Source organism: Symphalangus syndactylus, chromosome 11 (genome assembly GCF_028878055.3).
Source record: "Symphalangus syndactylus isolate Jambi chromosome 11, NHGRI_mSymSyn1-v2.1_pri, whole genome shotgun sequence".
In the NCBI taxonomy this organism is placed as follows: domain Eukaryota; kingdom Metazoa; phylum Chordata; class Mammalia; order Primates; family Hylobatidae; genus Symphalangus; species Symphalangus syndactylus.
In genome coordinates this window covers 18,128,588-18,141,797 of record NC_072433.2, presented here as the reverse complement: position 1 = coordinate 18,141,797, position 13,210 = coordinate 18,128,588, and the positions used below count along the sequence as shown (strand labels likewise).

At 52.8% G+C, this 13,210-nt stretch overlaps 1 protein-coding gene across 18 annotated transcripts in view; it reads right to left on the bottom strand.

The window, feature by feature from the left end:
- VDAC1 (voltage dependent anion channel 1) overlaps positions 1 to 13,210 on the bottom strand; it is a 103,578-nt gene that overhangs the window by 26,042 nt on the left and 64,326 nt on the right. For 3 of the 18 annotated variants that reach the window (XM_055233395.2, XM_055233400.2, XM_063611701.1), the window contains exon 1: positions 8,675 to 8,825. The exons of 1 other annotated variant lie outside the window; for it this stretch is intronic. Coding sequence is in view for 5 of the 17 variants with exons in the window: in XM_063611692.1 (XP_063467762.1) it covers positions 8,910 to 9,295 (386 nt within the window). In the remaining 12 variants the exon portion in view is untranslated. Of the gene's footprint in view, positions 1 to 8,674; positions 8,826 to 8,909; positions 9,326 to 9,726; positions 9,902 to 11,550; positions 11,936 to 12,323; positions 13,033 to 13,210 lie in introns of those variants that run through there. 14 more of the 18 variants (XM_055233394.2, XM_055233399.2, XM_063611699.1 and 11 more) reach the window with 10 other exon arrangements.

Genomic DNA, 13,210 nt, shown 5'->3' with positions numbered 1-13,210 from the left:
AGGGGCCTTCACAAGCTAAGCCTCTAGAGGCTGGGCATGAAGCAGGGTAGTCTGGCATCGGCAAAGCAGCTAGCCCTGGACAGACAGAAGTCAGAGGGCGTTCTAGGGGAGACAGAACCACAGGCCTCTCTGCCTGAGTGACGGCTTCAGGGCAGAGCCTGGGGGCTTCGTTCCCATTGGTTGGTAGGAAACAGAGGGATGGGCAGGGCCAGGATAAGCAGACCTGCCTGCAGTCACTGAAGACTTTGAGAAGGACCAGCAAGTCACACCAGGATACAGGAGTCCCTGGTTCCCCTCCACAGCCTGCCAGTCTACCTACCCAACCTTTCCTTGGCTGACCTTGAACAAATTATGCAAGCCCCATTCCAGCTGAGGAATGAAAATCCGGCCCATACTGGAAGCTCAGAGGCAAGGATAGTGTATCTATCACCCAGCACAGTCTGCATAATACTTACGTAACCTCTGTCTTGGGGGTACACATCCTTCTTGGCTGATCAGCTGCATGGCAATGACAGCTGCTGTGCTCACCGTGCCCCCACCCCACCCTACCCCATACACCTACCCCCAAATCACACCTTTGAACTCAAAGCACCCCAGAGCCTGTCATGCATAAATTTATCCAAAATATGGAAAAAGTTATGTATATAAAGATGCTAAGCCCTGGCACATAATAGGCATTCAATGTAAATGTGTTTGATGAGTGAATGAGCAATGAGAATCAAAGTATTATTTAGCAGTGGGGAAAAAAGTAGAAACTTGGAATCTGACAATAGGAACTCATTACAATGCAACCAGGAAGTAAGAGCTCCCTCTGCAGGGTCACTGTTTCAGCATCAGCAAGAGTGGGGGAGTTGGGGAGACCCTCAACTAGCAATGACCTCCACTCCTTGCCTGCTCCCACCTCGGCCTAAGGAGAGCTGAACTCAGGCTGAGGAGACCAAGTGCCATCAGAAGCACTGGTTGCTTTTGATGTCAATATCATGCATGGATTTTATTCTAAGGGCCACCAAGAGCCACTGTTGAGTGACTACCACATCTGTGTTTCAGAAGCTCACTTAACCAGCAGACTGGCAAAAACGTAAATAATATCCAGTGTCAGTGAGTGTGTGGAAAACAGTCACTCTCATTCACGCCAAGGAGGAGTACTACAGGTACACTCTTTCTGGAGAGCAATTAACCCAGCATTAACCCTAGTGGCAATTCCACTTCTAGGAACCTGCTCCACTGTAGCAACCAAGGCACTACTCAAAGATGTGTACATGAGGATGCTCACTGCAGCAATATTTGTAACACAAAACCCAGAAGCAACCTAAAAGTCCATCAAAAGGAAAATGAATGAATAAAAATTAAGGTACTATACTTGCAAACTAAGGAGTACCATATGGTAATCAAAAAGAATAAGGCGGGTAGCTCATGCCTGTAATCCCAGCACTTTGGGAGGCTGAGGTGGGCAGATCACTTGACGCCAGGACTTCAGATCAGCCTGGCCAACATGGCAAAACCCCGTCTCTACTAAAAATACAAAAAAAAAAAAAAAAAAATCAGCCAGGCGTGATGGTGCACGCCTGTAATGCCAGCTACTTGAGAGGCTGAGGCACAAGCTTAAACCAGGAGGCAGGGGTTGCAGTGAGCCAAGATCATGCCACTGCACTCCAGCCTGGATGACAGAGCGAGACTGTCTCACCAAAAAAAAAAAAAAAAAAAAAAAAAAAAGAAGAAGAATAAGGTGGATGTATGTGGTGGCATAGAAAGCTAGCTATGAAGCTATGATAGCCAGGCGCAGTGGCTCATGCCTGTAATCCCAGCACTTTGGGAGGCTGAGGTGGGCGGATCACCTGAGGTCAAGAGTTCGAGACCAGCCTGACCAACATGGAAAAACCCCATCTCTACTAAAAATACAAAAAAAATTAGCCAGGTGTGGTGGCACATGCCTGTAATCCCAGCCACTCGGGAGGCTGAGGCAGGAGAATTGCTTCAACCTGGGAGGTGGAGGTTGCGGTGAGCTCAGATCATGCCACTGCAATCCAGCCTGGGCAACAAGAGCAAAACTCCGTCTCAAAACAAAAAAAAAAAAAGAAGAAAGAAAGCTAGCTAGCTATGATACAGTTAAATGAAAAAAGTCAGAAAATTTGTAATTCCATGTAATTGGAGGAAAACCTTTCTACACATCTTTCTGTGTTCGTGAATGGATGGGAAAGCATGTGGAAGGATACAAGCCAATCTGCAAATTGGGGCTGGCTTAGATATGCTTCTGGAGAAGGAGGTTTAGGGAAGGAATGGACTTCAAATCGAATTTTCATTTTTTGTTCTGCTTCATTATTTAAGCTGTTTGTGTATACTGATAATTTGTTTAAGGATAAAGAATTTTAAAACAAAAATTAGCCGGGTGTGGTGGTAAGTGCCTGTAATCCCAGTTACTTAGGAGGCTGAGGCATGAGAATCACTTGAACCCGAAGGCAAAGGCTGCAGTGAGCCGAGATCGTGCCACTGCACTCCAGCCTGGGTGACAGAGCGAGACTCCCCCTCAAAAAAAAAAAGCACTTTAAAAGCCAACCACTGTGCCCGAAATTGAGCTGTGTTGCGTCCCAAATCACGTTCCAAGGCTGCTGCAGTAGCAATGCCAGAAGGCTACCTAGAGTGTCCATACAGATTGCGAGAACAGATTTAAACTACACTGAGATGGAAGAGTTATCAGGCAAGGTACGTCAGGGCACATTTCACTCCCAGGTGACCACTAGCGGCTTGGCCACCCTGCCAGGAATCATGAGCAGGGCAGAGCTCCCTAACTTCAGGGTGCACAAGAATCACCAGAGGCGCTTGTTCAGGAAGAGCCTGCCAGAGGAGATGGAACTCCTCCTGCCCTACCTCTCAGCCTGTGCCTAACAGGCAGGGCTGCCCCCAGTTGCCACTGAGAAGCAGCAGCTCAGGGCGGTCTCTGCACTAAGCACCTACCAGGCCCCCACCTGGTAGAAATATGCTCTTTTCTCTGCAGAGGCTCCCTCAAAAGGATTCAGGCATGTGCCAGGCACGGCGGCTCACGCCTCTAATCCCAGCACTTTGGGAGGCTGAGGCAGGAGGATCGCCCGAATGCAGGAGTTCGAGACCAGCCTGGGCAATATAGTGAGACCCTGTTTCTTTTAAATAAAAAATAAAAAGAAATAAATAGTAATAATAGGAGGATTCAGACAGACGAGCTTTGCACCCCTGGAGAGCCAACAACTACCGCGATGGTTGATACAGAGAGCAGGGTAGCCATGGGTCTCCAAGACTCAGCTAAAAACAGCTGGGAGGAAAAGCCTTAGGCCTAAGGAAGTTGTTACAAGGAATAAATGAAACAGGCAGAACGGCAGAAGTATCTGGCATGGAGTAAGTGTTCAACAAATGGCAGTAGTAACCATAATCCACTACACTGGATACGCTGTCTGCCCCTCCAGATCCATTCTCCTCCCTTCCACCCTGCTCTGTGCCCCCAGAACTGATCATTATGGACTGCTATCCATGGGTTTATGATTGGGCTTAGCCTTTCAACGTGAGGTACTTGCAGAAGATGGGAGTTTAGGGAAGAATGAAGTCGGGGTACTCACCCCGAGTCTCCCTCCATGGGAGACTGAATGACTGAATCAGTCATTCAGATGGGCAATGACTACCTTCCTCTACCCAAGGCCACAGCTCTTGCCAAGAAGCGCCCTCTCTTGTAGGCCTCAGGGTGTTAACAGACCAGACCTGACACCCTGTCCACAGCTTTGCAAATGATGTCTCCATTAAACTCTCTTGGATTACCAAGTGTACATGTGCACCAGATCCCTGCAAAGACGCTAATCAACAGAGCAATCACAATCATCATCACCATCATTGCCATCATCTTATGATTCTGCCAAGGAAGAGAGTACTATGGAAAAGTCTCTGGCCCCGCTGTTTCACCAACACCATTCTAGGTGGTTTGTCAGGGCAGAACTAGGCCAGCCTATAGGAGGGCTATCAGACCAGCCAGGGATCACAGCAACAGCACCTCTTCCTAGCCCTGAGGACCAGGAAAAGCAACTTCCCCAGCAGAAGGCAACCCTAGCTCTAAAAGCCAACATGGGGGCGAACACAATCAGCAGCTCGCTCACACACACGCACGGATGCACACATATACACTCCAGCACTTTCTCTTTCTTGCTAGGAAGAAACAACCCAGGGGAACAGTTCCTGGTTCAAGCTCCAGGATGCTGGCAAAGGCTGATGGCTCTGTGCTCTGGTAGCAGGTCTGTGTACCCAATGCAGCTGTTCTCTCCCTCCATCCTTCCACAACAGTCTCGCAGTGGGCAGTAGAGCTTTCCAGGGGTAGCTTCTATTTTGAAACACCCTGGCAGCTGGGCCACCACCAGCACAGCTGAGTTCCATGCTGAGCTCCTGGGCTCAGGAGAAGGTTGCTGACTCAGGGCAGCCTGCCCACCCACCTATCTAGGGGAGATGGCCTGGGCTGGCAGCCAGTACACTATGGTCTGGATCCCAGGCATACCTGGGGCTCCTGCCTGACCTCAGGCACCTCAAGCTCCCTGGAGCCTCACTGCTTGGCTTGACCAGGTGGGGTTAAGACAGACAGTGCTTAGGCAGGAAGCCTTGGGAATCAAATAGACCTGAGTTCTAACCCACCCCACCACTTTCTAGGTATGTGACTTTGGGCAAGTCACAACCTCTCTACTCCTTTTTCTTCAGCTCTAATATGGAGAAAGAGAGCCTGGATTGGCGTCACTGTGAGGACTGAATTAGCTCGTTAACATACAATACTTGGTACAGTGGCTGGCGCTTGGTAAGCAGGGAACACACACAGTATTTTATCACAAGTTTTCGTTTTGTATATTTATTATAATAATGGCTGCTGAGCATGTTCAAAAGGTCACCCTGAACCACAGAGTCCAGAGTCTTTCATGTCCACAATGAGGCACTGTTTAGCTGACCACGTCCTGGAAGAATGCCTCCCACCAGATCCCAGGGAAAACGGACCCTTATAACAGACACTCAGCACCACTGTCCTTGCAAGAAATAGAGGTGACTCCATTGTCCACTGCCAGTTGGCCCACACTCAGCCATGCACGAGTTCACTCTGATTGGTGTGGAAAAATAATGTCTCCCATCTGAACACCAATTTTGACTTTCCAAAAGGCATTCACATCTGTTAGCACCTTGCAAGGGTCCCTTGGAGTGCAACTGCAATGTGAGAGCACCACCATTCAGACCAGGCCTTGAATTCCAACTCCACTCCTGCCAGGCTGTGTTACCTCAGAGTGGTTACCTCACCTCTCTGTGCCCAAGGCTGCTGACCTGTGAAATGGAAACACACTACCTCTCTCCCAGGGTGTAGGGTGGTGAACTCAACATCACAGAACATTCGTTGAGCCCCTAGAAGGGTGTTGAGCAAGCCCTCAATCAGCAATCACTGTAATGACGACAATCATACTTTTATAGCAGAGAAACTGGGCCGGGCTCAGTGGCTCACACCTGTAATCCCTGCACTTTAGGAGGCCGAGGTGGGTGGATCATGAGGTCAGGAGTTCAAGACCAACCTGGCCAAGATGGTGAAACCCCATCTCTACTAAAAAATACAAAAAAATTAGCCGGGCATGGTGGCGGGCGCTTGTAATCTGAGCTACTCAAGAGGGTGAGGCAGAGAATTGCTTGAACCCGAGAGGTAGAAATTGCAGGGAACTGAGATTGCACCACTGCACTCCAGCCTAGGCGACAGAGCGAGATGCCATCTTAAAAAAAAAAAAAAAAAAAGAGAGAGAGAGAAACTGAGGCACAAGAAAGTGACTTGACCTGTATGAGACCGACCCTATGGCTCATCAGACCTGTGTTGTGGGCCCAAGCTACTCTCCAGTGCTCTTTCCAGCACAGTTCTGAGTAAAGAACTTAAAGTCCCACTCATCCCTAACCCCCTGAGTACGTGGTAAAATGAAGAAATGTGCCCAGACCCAGCTGAGGAGCCCACTGGTCACCTTTTCTCAGTGGCTACCACATGACTCCATGGAAAACCCAAAGCCGCAGACTACAGAATCTCGGAGCACCGGGAGGGGCTGCCTCCAGGCTTCGGCTGGTCCTCAACCACACATGCGTCTCTCCCAGTCACTACCACCGAAGACACTGCACCATGGGAAATTCCATCAAGGGCGAAGTGGACTTCAGTGCTTCAGGAGCATCTTCCTGGTAAGGGTGGAGGGTGGATGCCCTTCACCACCCCAGCATGGAGTTCACTGTCCACACCTGCCTAGTGTTTAGCAAGGCCAGGGGCCCACAGGCACCTCATCCCTGTATGGTCCCCCACTTTCTGAGCTACAAATAACCCCTGCCTACAGCCCTACTCTAGAATAGCAGAAATAAAACTAACTAATCAACAATGAGTAGTCTCCACTACCCACAGGCAGGCACCCTACTCAGGACAACCCCAGCACAAACTGTCCATCCACCCACCATGAGGGAAGGGGTAACAGGCCCAATACCTTCTGTAGAATCCCAGTCACCCATGTCACCCTCCCTGCAAGCCCAGAAACACCAGTTCAACAAGTTTCCCTTGGGACTTGGAGAACCAGAGAATGAAGACGATGTGTTTAAAGCACTTATTTCAAGAGACTATATATACTGCTACAGTTCTTTAAATATTTGTGACTCTCTGCTAGGTGAGGCTATTTTCCACAAGTGAGATGTCTGTGTCCCTCAAAAGGATGTCCAGGACCGGGCATGGTGGCTCACGCCTGTAATCCCAGCACTTTGGGAGGCTGAGGGGGGTGGATTGCTTGAGGCCAGGAGTTTGAGATCAGCCTGGCAAACATGGTGAAACCCTGACTCTACTAAAAATACAAAAATTAGCCAGGCGTAGCGGTGTGTGCCTGGGATCCCAGATACTCTGCGAGGCTGAGGTGGGAGGATTGCCTGAACCCAGGAGATAGAAGCTGCCATGAGCCAATATGGTGCCACCGCACTCCAGACCTGGCAACAGAGCAAGACTCTGTCTCAAAAAAAAAAAAAAAAAAAGTCCAGGATCAAAGGACTGTGGTCTGGGTCTGCAGCCCTTCATATGCCCTTTCAATAATTCCACAAATACCTAATAAGCACCTACCATGTGCCATGTACTGGAATAGTAAAACTCTGTAATAAAGGTGGGTGGATTCTGATACAAGAGTGCATTTACCCCCACAGACCCTTCTCAAGCACCTACTGTGTGCCAGGCAGCACCACCCCAGGCACTGAAGACAAAGTAGCACAGGGCCTCAATGCCTCAGTCTGACCCTTAGGAGCTGAGTCGGTCCACAGTTGGGGTGGGCAGAATGAAGGCTGGACCCTGATAGTCTGCTCTGGCCTTCTCCTGCCTCAGTGGAGTTTAGGCAACAGAGGAGCCCTTTCCCCTATCTCCCCAGGAGAGGGGAGGCTAGTCAAGGGGACAAGGACCCCAGGCGGAACGGGCCTCTAAACCAGGGTCTGCTCCTGCATTCAAGATCTCCACATGCAAACTTACTGCTCGAGCTTGACAATGTCCATTTGTAAACTTACAAGATTTTTCATAAATTAACCTGAAAGTTACTCCATACCTGGTATACAAATGCTTGTCAATAATAGTGCAAGAATGTTTAAAAACAGGAGCTACATTTATTGAACCCTTTCCACAACGCCACGTGTAGCAAAATGGTCTGCGGGGGATGGGCTGGACTCACCCAAAAAACCCCAAGGGTGTCAGGGTTTCTACTTAGCCCTTCTCCATACCAGCACTGTTCTAAAGGTTTCATGTTAATTCATTTTATTATTCCCCAAAACTCAACGAAGGAGAGGTATCATTGCTCCCATCCTACAGATGAGAAAACGAAGGTTTGGGGTCTTCCCAGCTGTGTGACCTTGTACAAACCACTAGGACTGCGGGCCTCTAATCCAAAGTCAGGCTCCGAAACAGTTTCCGGAATGCACCGCCGCATTTGGCGAATGAATGAACGACCGAACCAGTAATCACTCCTAAGACCAAGAAGGCCACATCCTTCCCCGTGGGGCCTCCTTTTCCGAGGCCAAACCTTCAACCCAGGCCCGAGCTCCGGCCTCTACCGCCTAAGTCGACTCTCGGCCGGCGCGTTCCGCTCTAGAAGGCTCTGGCACAGGCGGGCGGTGCCGGGCGCCAGCTTCTGCGGGCGTGGGCCGGCCAGGGCGCGTGGGCCTGGGGACGCGGGGCCACGGTCGTCACGTGAGCTCACCCCGAGGCGGCAGCGTGGCCAGCACCCTCCCGCTGGCCTGGCCCGGCAAGCGTGGGCGGCGAATGGGTCCCCGCCGGATGCACGCTGGTGGGATCCAGGGCCAGAGGGCGCCGCCGGGGAAGGTCACCTAGACGCGCGGCCCGCCGGGCCTCCACGCGGCCGCCCTTGCCCTTCCGCCCGCAAGCCCGGGCCGCCTATCGCCGCCAGCCGCAGGCGTCTCTGGACCCTCGGCCTCGCGTTCCCCAGCCCGGACCCGTTGGGCGCCCGCCTGCGCGGCCTTCTCTGCCAGCCCGCTGACCAGCCAGGCCCGCGCCGGCCGCTCGCGATCCCTCCCCGGGGCCGGGCTGCCCGGGCCCCTCGCCCGCTCCCCCCTCAGCACCTCCCTCTCAGCTCCCCAGGGGTCTGGCCCCCGCCGTCCAGGGCGCAAAGGAGCCGGGGTCCTTTTCCGCTGCGCCTACCTCAGAGGATGTGGCGGCGGGCTCGGAGGCGGCTACGGCGGGGGCTGCAACGCGGAGGCAGGGAGCGGAGCCGAGCGAGCGGCGGGGCCAAGGGCGGGGCGGTGCGGACGGCGGCGGCGCGGACCCGCCTCCCCTCCCGCGCGCCCCGCCCGGCGCGCTCCGCCCTCAGGCCCCGCCCGGGACAGAGTCCAGGCCGGGCCGGGGTCCCCATGCCGCTGGCGAGCCGCGTTCTTACCCTTCTGGGCCCGGCGGCCCCGGCAGCAGACACAAGAGCCTGCGGGCGTGTTGCGGGCGAGCGGGAGAACCTGCGTGAGCCGGGGCACGGGGAGGCGCCGGACTGACGTGTGCACCGTGTGTGCGTGCGCAGGGACACGCGGGTTCTTGCTGGAAACCTCGGCCCCAGTGGCAGCTCTCGGGAAGGGGGAGGAGGCCTTCCGATTCTCTGAGCTGTGGCCCGGGGGTCCCTGCGCTAATGGAAGACGCGCGGGGCTCCTGGGCCTCCTGCTCGGCCTCCGCGCTGCTAGATCCCCCGGGAGTTGATGTGGCGGGCGCTGGACCCGAGCCTCGCCTGGGTGGACGAAGTGGCCCCCGGCCCCCCATCAAAGCCCGCGTGGGCCCCATCCCCCGAGGGCAGTCCCAGGCCCAGTGCGGACACTGGGCGCCTGGGGCGGCGCAGATACAGAGTAGAGGCGGCGACTGTTGCTCCTGAGCTCCGCGCTCCGGATACAATGTGTCTGGCGCCTCAGACCCGCCTGCGCGGCGTCTAGACAATCGCAGAGAAAACCCCTGTGCGCCGATTTTGCGCTACAGATTAGCGATTTTCTCCTGTAGCAAAGCTACTAGCAGCCAATTTCCATGCATTTGAGAGGTAAAAAGATAAAATTAAACAAAACGTGAATTGGGTTTTGCGAGATCCCTTCTGGGTCTCTCGGCGCGAGGAGATCACGCCGGTTATGGCCGGCCGGTCGGCTGAGGGCGCCCCGGGGAACCTCCTCGACCAGCCGGGGCCTGTCCTGCGGGACCCAGTTAGTGTGTGTTGAGTGAACGGTCACCTTCTCGCTGCTAGGCCTAAGCGAGTGGTCTCGTTCACCACTGAGTGTCCCCTGTGTTCCGCGCGAGGCCCACTCGAAGCAGGTTTCGAGAATTAATTCGTAGATGGACGAAGATTCTGCACACCCTTCGCCTTTGATCAACAAACGTCCTGGAAGGCTTGAGGCGTCTAGGTCCCTGTGGAGGAGGTGCCGGGTTACAGAATTAGGACACCTCTCACAGCCAGCTGTGACACTAGCTAAAGCAGTGGGCAACTGGGGCTGCGGAAGAGGCAATCAGGACTGGCTGCTGGAAAGAGGCGGCAGATTAAATGTGAAAGTGGCGACTTAGAAAAGGTGCTCCAGTGGGATAGGGTGCTGAGGAAGAGGGCAGCTGATACAGAGTGGGAGTGGGGTGCAGACAGGGTGCTATGTAGGGGCTGGGGGAGGGATGACTGGGAATGTAAGGAAGAGCCCCCTTCAAGATCCTGGGGAGTATAGGACGGATTCTATGACCCTCCCAGGCCCACGAGTTGCCTGGGGCCTCTGGGCTTCCCAGCCTGGTGGTCCCCACCCCGCACACTGAGACTGGTGGGCAGGGAGAGGACAAGAACTCAGGGAGGCCGGGTGGGACAAGGCAGGGCTCCAGGAACCTCACAGGGCTAGGAACAGATGCCAGTGCAGCCCAGTTTTGAGGCTGGGAGCAAATGTCGAAGGGCTTCCTCCCCTCCAGCGCCACCTCTCAACTCCGCTTTAAAGAACCAATCTGGGCCGGGCGCAGTGGCTCATGCCTGTAATCCTAGTACTTTGGGAGGCCGAGACAGGCAGATCACTTGAGGCCAGGACTTCGAGACCAGCCCGGGCAACATGGCAAAACCCTGTCTCTACTAAAAATACAAAAATTATCCGGGCGTGGTGGCACGCGCCTGTAGTCCCAGCTACTTAGGAGGCTGAGGCACAAGAATCGCTTAAACTTGGAAGGAGGAGGCTGGAGTCAGCTGAGATCGAGCCACTGTACTCCAACCTGAGTGACAGAGTGAGACTGTCCCCCCCAAAAAAAAAACAAAAAAACAAGAACAACCTGGAAAGAGATCTTCATGGCCTCTGCTACCCTGGGCCCCTTCGCCAGCTCCCCTAGGTGCTAGTTTCGGATTAACCACTCACTTAGTGGTTGCCTGACCCAGGCAAGAAGGCTGGCCTCTAAGAGCCTCAGCTTCAGAGTGTTGGTGTAAATTTAAAATGGGACACATAAAGAGTAGGCACTCGGCCCCGTGCGGTGGCTCACTCCTGTAATCCCAGCACTTTGGGAGGCCAAGGTGGGCGGATCACCTGAGGTAGGGAGTTCAAGACCAGCCTTACCAACATGGAGAAACCCCGTCTCTACTAAAAATACAAAAATTAGCTGGGCGTGGTGGCACATGCCTGTAATCCCAGCTACTCGTGCAGCTAAGGCAGGAGAATTGCTTGAACCCGGGAGGTGGAGGTTGCGGTGAGCTAAGATCTCACCATCACACTCCAGTCTGGGCAACAAGAGCGAAACTCCGCCTCAAAAAAAAAAAAGAGTAGGCACTCAGTAACTGGACCAGGCTCGGAGGCACATGCGGGTAATCCCAACTGTTTGGGAGGCCAAGGAGGTAGGATGGCTTGAGGCCAGGAGTTCGAGGCTGCAGTGAGCTAGCATCCCACCACTGCACTCCAGCCTGGACCACAGAGCAAGTTGCTGTCTCAAGAAATAGTATTAGTAATTTTTCAAAAAAGAAAATCAGCTGAGATCTGCAGGTCCCATCATCACTAGAATCCATTGACCCACCACAACCCTGAGGGAGAGGGAAACCCCCTGAGCCCCACCTCCATTCCATCTGCCACAGCTGATTGGGTCGGGGTTGGGCCCCTGACCCAAGTCAGGTCAATGAGATCCTCTCTTGCAAATCTGAACTGAGAAACCCAGAGGTGAGTATGGCAGAGGGAAAAATGCGGGAGCTTTCAAGGCCCTTGGGTAGACCTGGGTCTGGCATCCCTGTCGGCGTTGGGAAGCTAACGAGGGCGTTTCACAGAAGAGAGAATGGAGCAGCCGCTGCAGGGGGTGGTTCTGGGCCCCTGTTCCTTGAGTGCCCCCCTGTTCTTGCCATGCGTGGGTTCCCCTGTGCCACTTCAATAACCCCACTTGAGCTTGACCCGGCTAGAGCAAGTCCCTGGCGAAGACAGTCAAATCTTGGTGGGTGGAGAAGGAGGTCTGTGGGGACAGGACAATCCAAACTTCAGTTTTTCTCTGGGGGAATGACCCTGTTTCCCTCTCCTTTCAGTCAGCAAGCTTTCATGGAGCTGACTCCATCCCTGACTCCAAAGCCTTCCTGGGAGTGGCCACATGGCCACATGGCCCAGTCTGACCAATTAGAGCCCTGTATACCTCTCCTGCCCCCTCTCGCCCGCCCGCACATCCTCGCCTCCCCCCCCCCACCCCGCCCCCGACCCCCGCCCCGCAGGGATGGACCAATGAGACCAGATGAGAATTTCTGGGGCTACAGAAATAAAGACTCCCTGAAAATGAAGTCAGCCCATAAGAGAAAGGCAGAGATGAGGTCCTGAATCTAGCCATGCTGGAGCCTACACCCTATACTTACCAGCTGCCTGAGCCGACGGATTCCTGTTTTGCCTAGTCCAGTTTGGATTGTTTTCTTCCAGATGCTAACTCAGTTCCTCTCCGCCATTCAAGCAGAACAATGTAAAACAGCCAAGGAAAATGAGATTTTTCTTTCATTGTTAATATTGGAATGGATTACCAATGTAAGACTATTTCATTTTAGGGAGTTTTTGGTTTTTTTCTTATCTCTAACTTACAGCCTTAGGGCTTCTACTGTAGATGTTTATCAAACTGGAAAGCAGCCAATTTATGATCAGAATCATAAACCTATTCCACCCCCTTTCGAGAACATAGGTTGAAACACTCCCAGCTCTTGTCTTTTCAGAGCCAGATGTCCCTGGATTTCTATGTGGTTTCTTAGCATTGTCTATGCCAAGTACCAGAGCTTGAAGATGAAGTTCATGAAGGCAGAAATGGTAGTAACTTATGTAAATTAATTTTTAAAGAGAAAAATATTCTGCTTGTAACCAGCATCAATTAATTGGATTATAAAGTTGCATTGTCATAAAACCTAACCTTCCAATCATTTTCCAGTGAACTCCTCAGACTAGAGTCTGGGTAGGAAGAATCAAGATGGCGTGTTTGTAGTCAAGGAATTCAGGCCACACTCCCCACACTGTGCCCTGACACTCAGCATCCAGGGAAGGACCCAGCCAGGCCTCCAGGTTCTGAGTGACAGCAATAATCTCCTGGGGAAACAGGACAGAAACCATCCCAAGGTAAACACAATTGATAATGTTCTCCTGCATATCCCAAAACATGAGGTGTCCTAGATCTAATCTAAAACAATTCCAAGAAGTTTCAACATCATAGCTATGATTTTTAAGAATTTTGTATATATATACACACAGAGAGACAAATATTGGA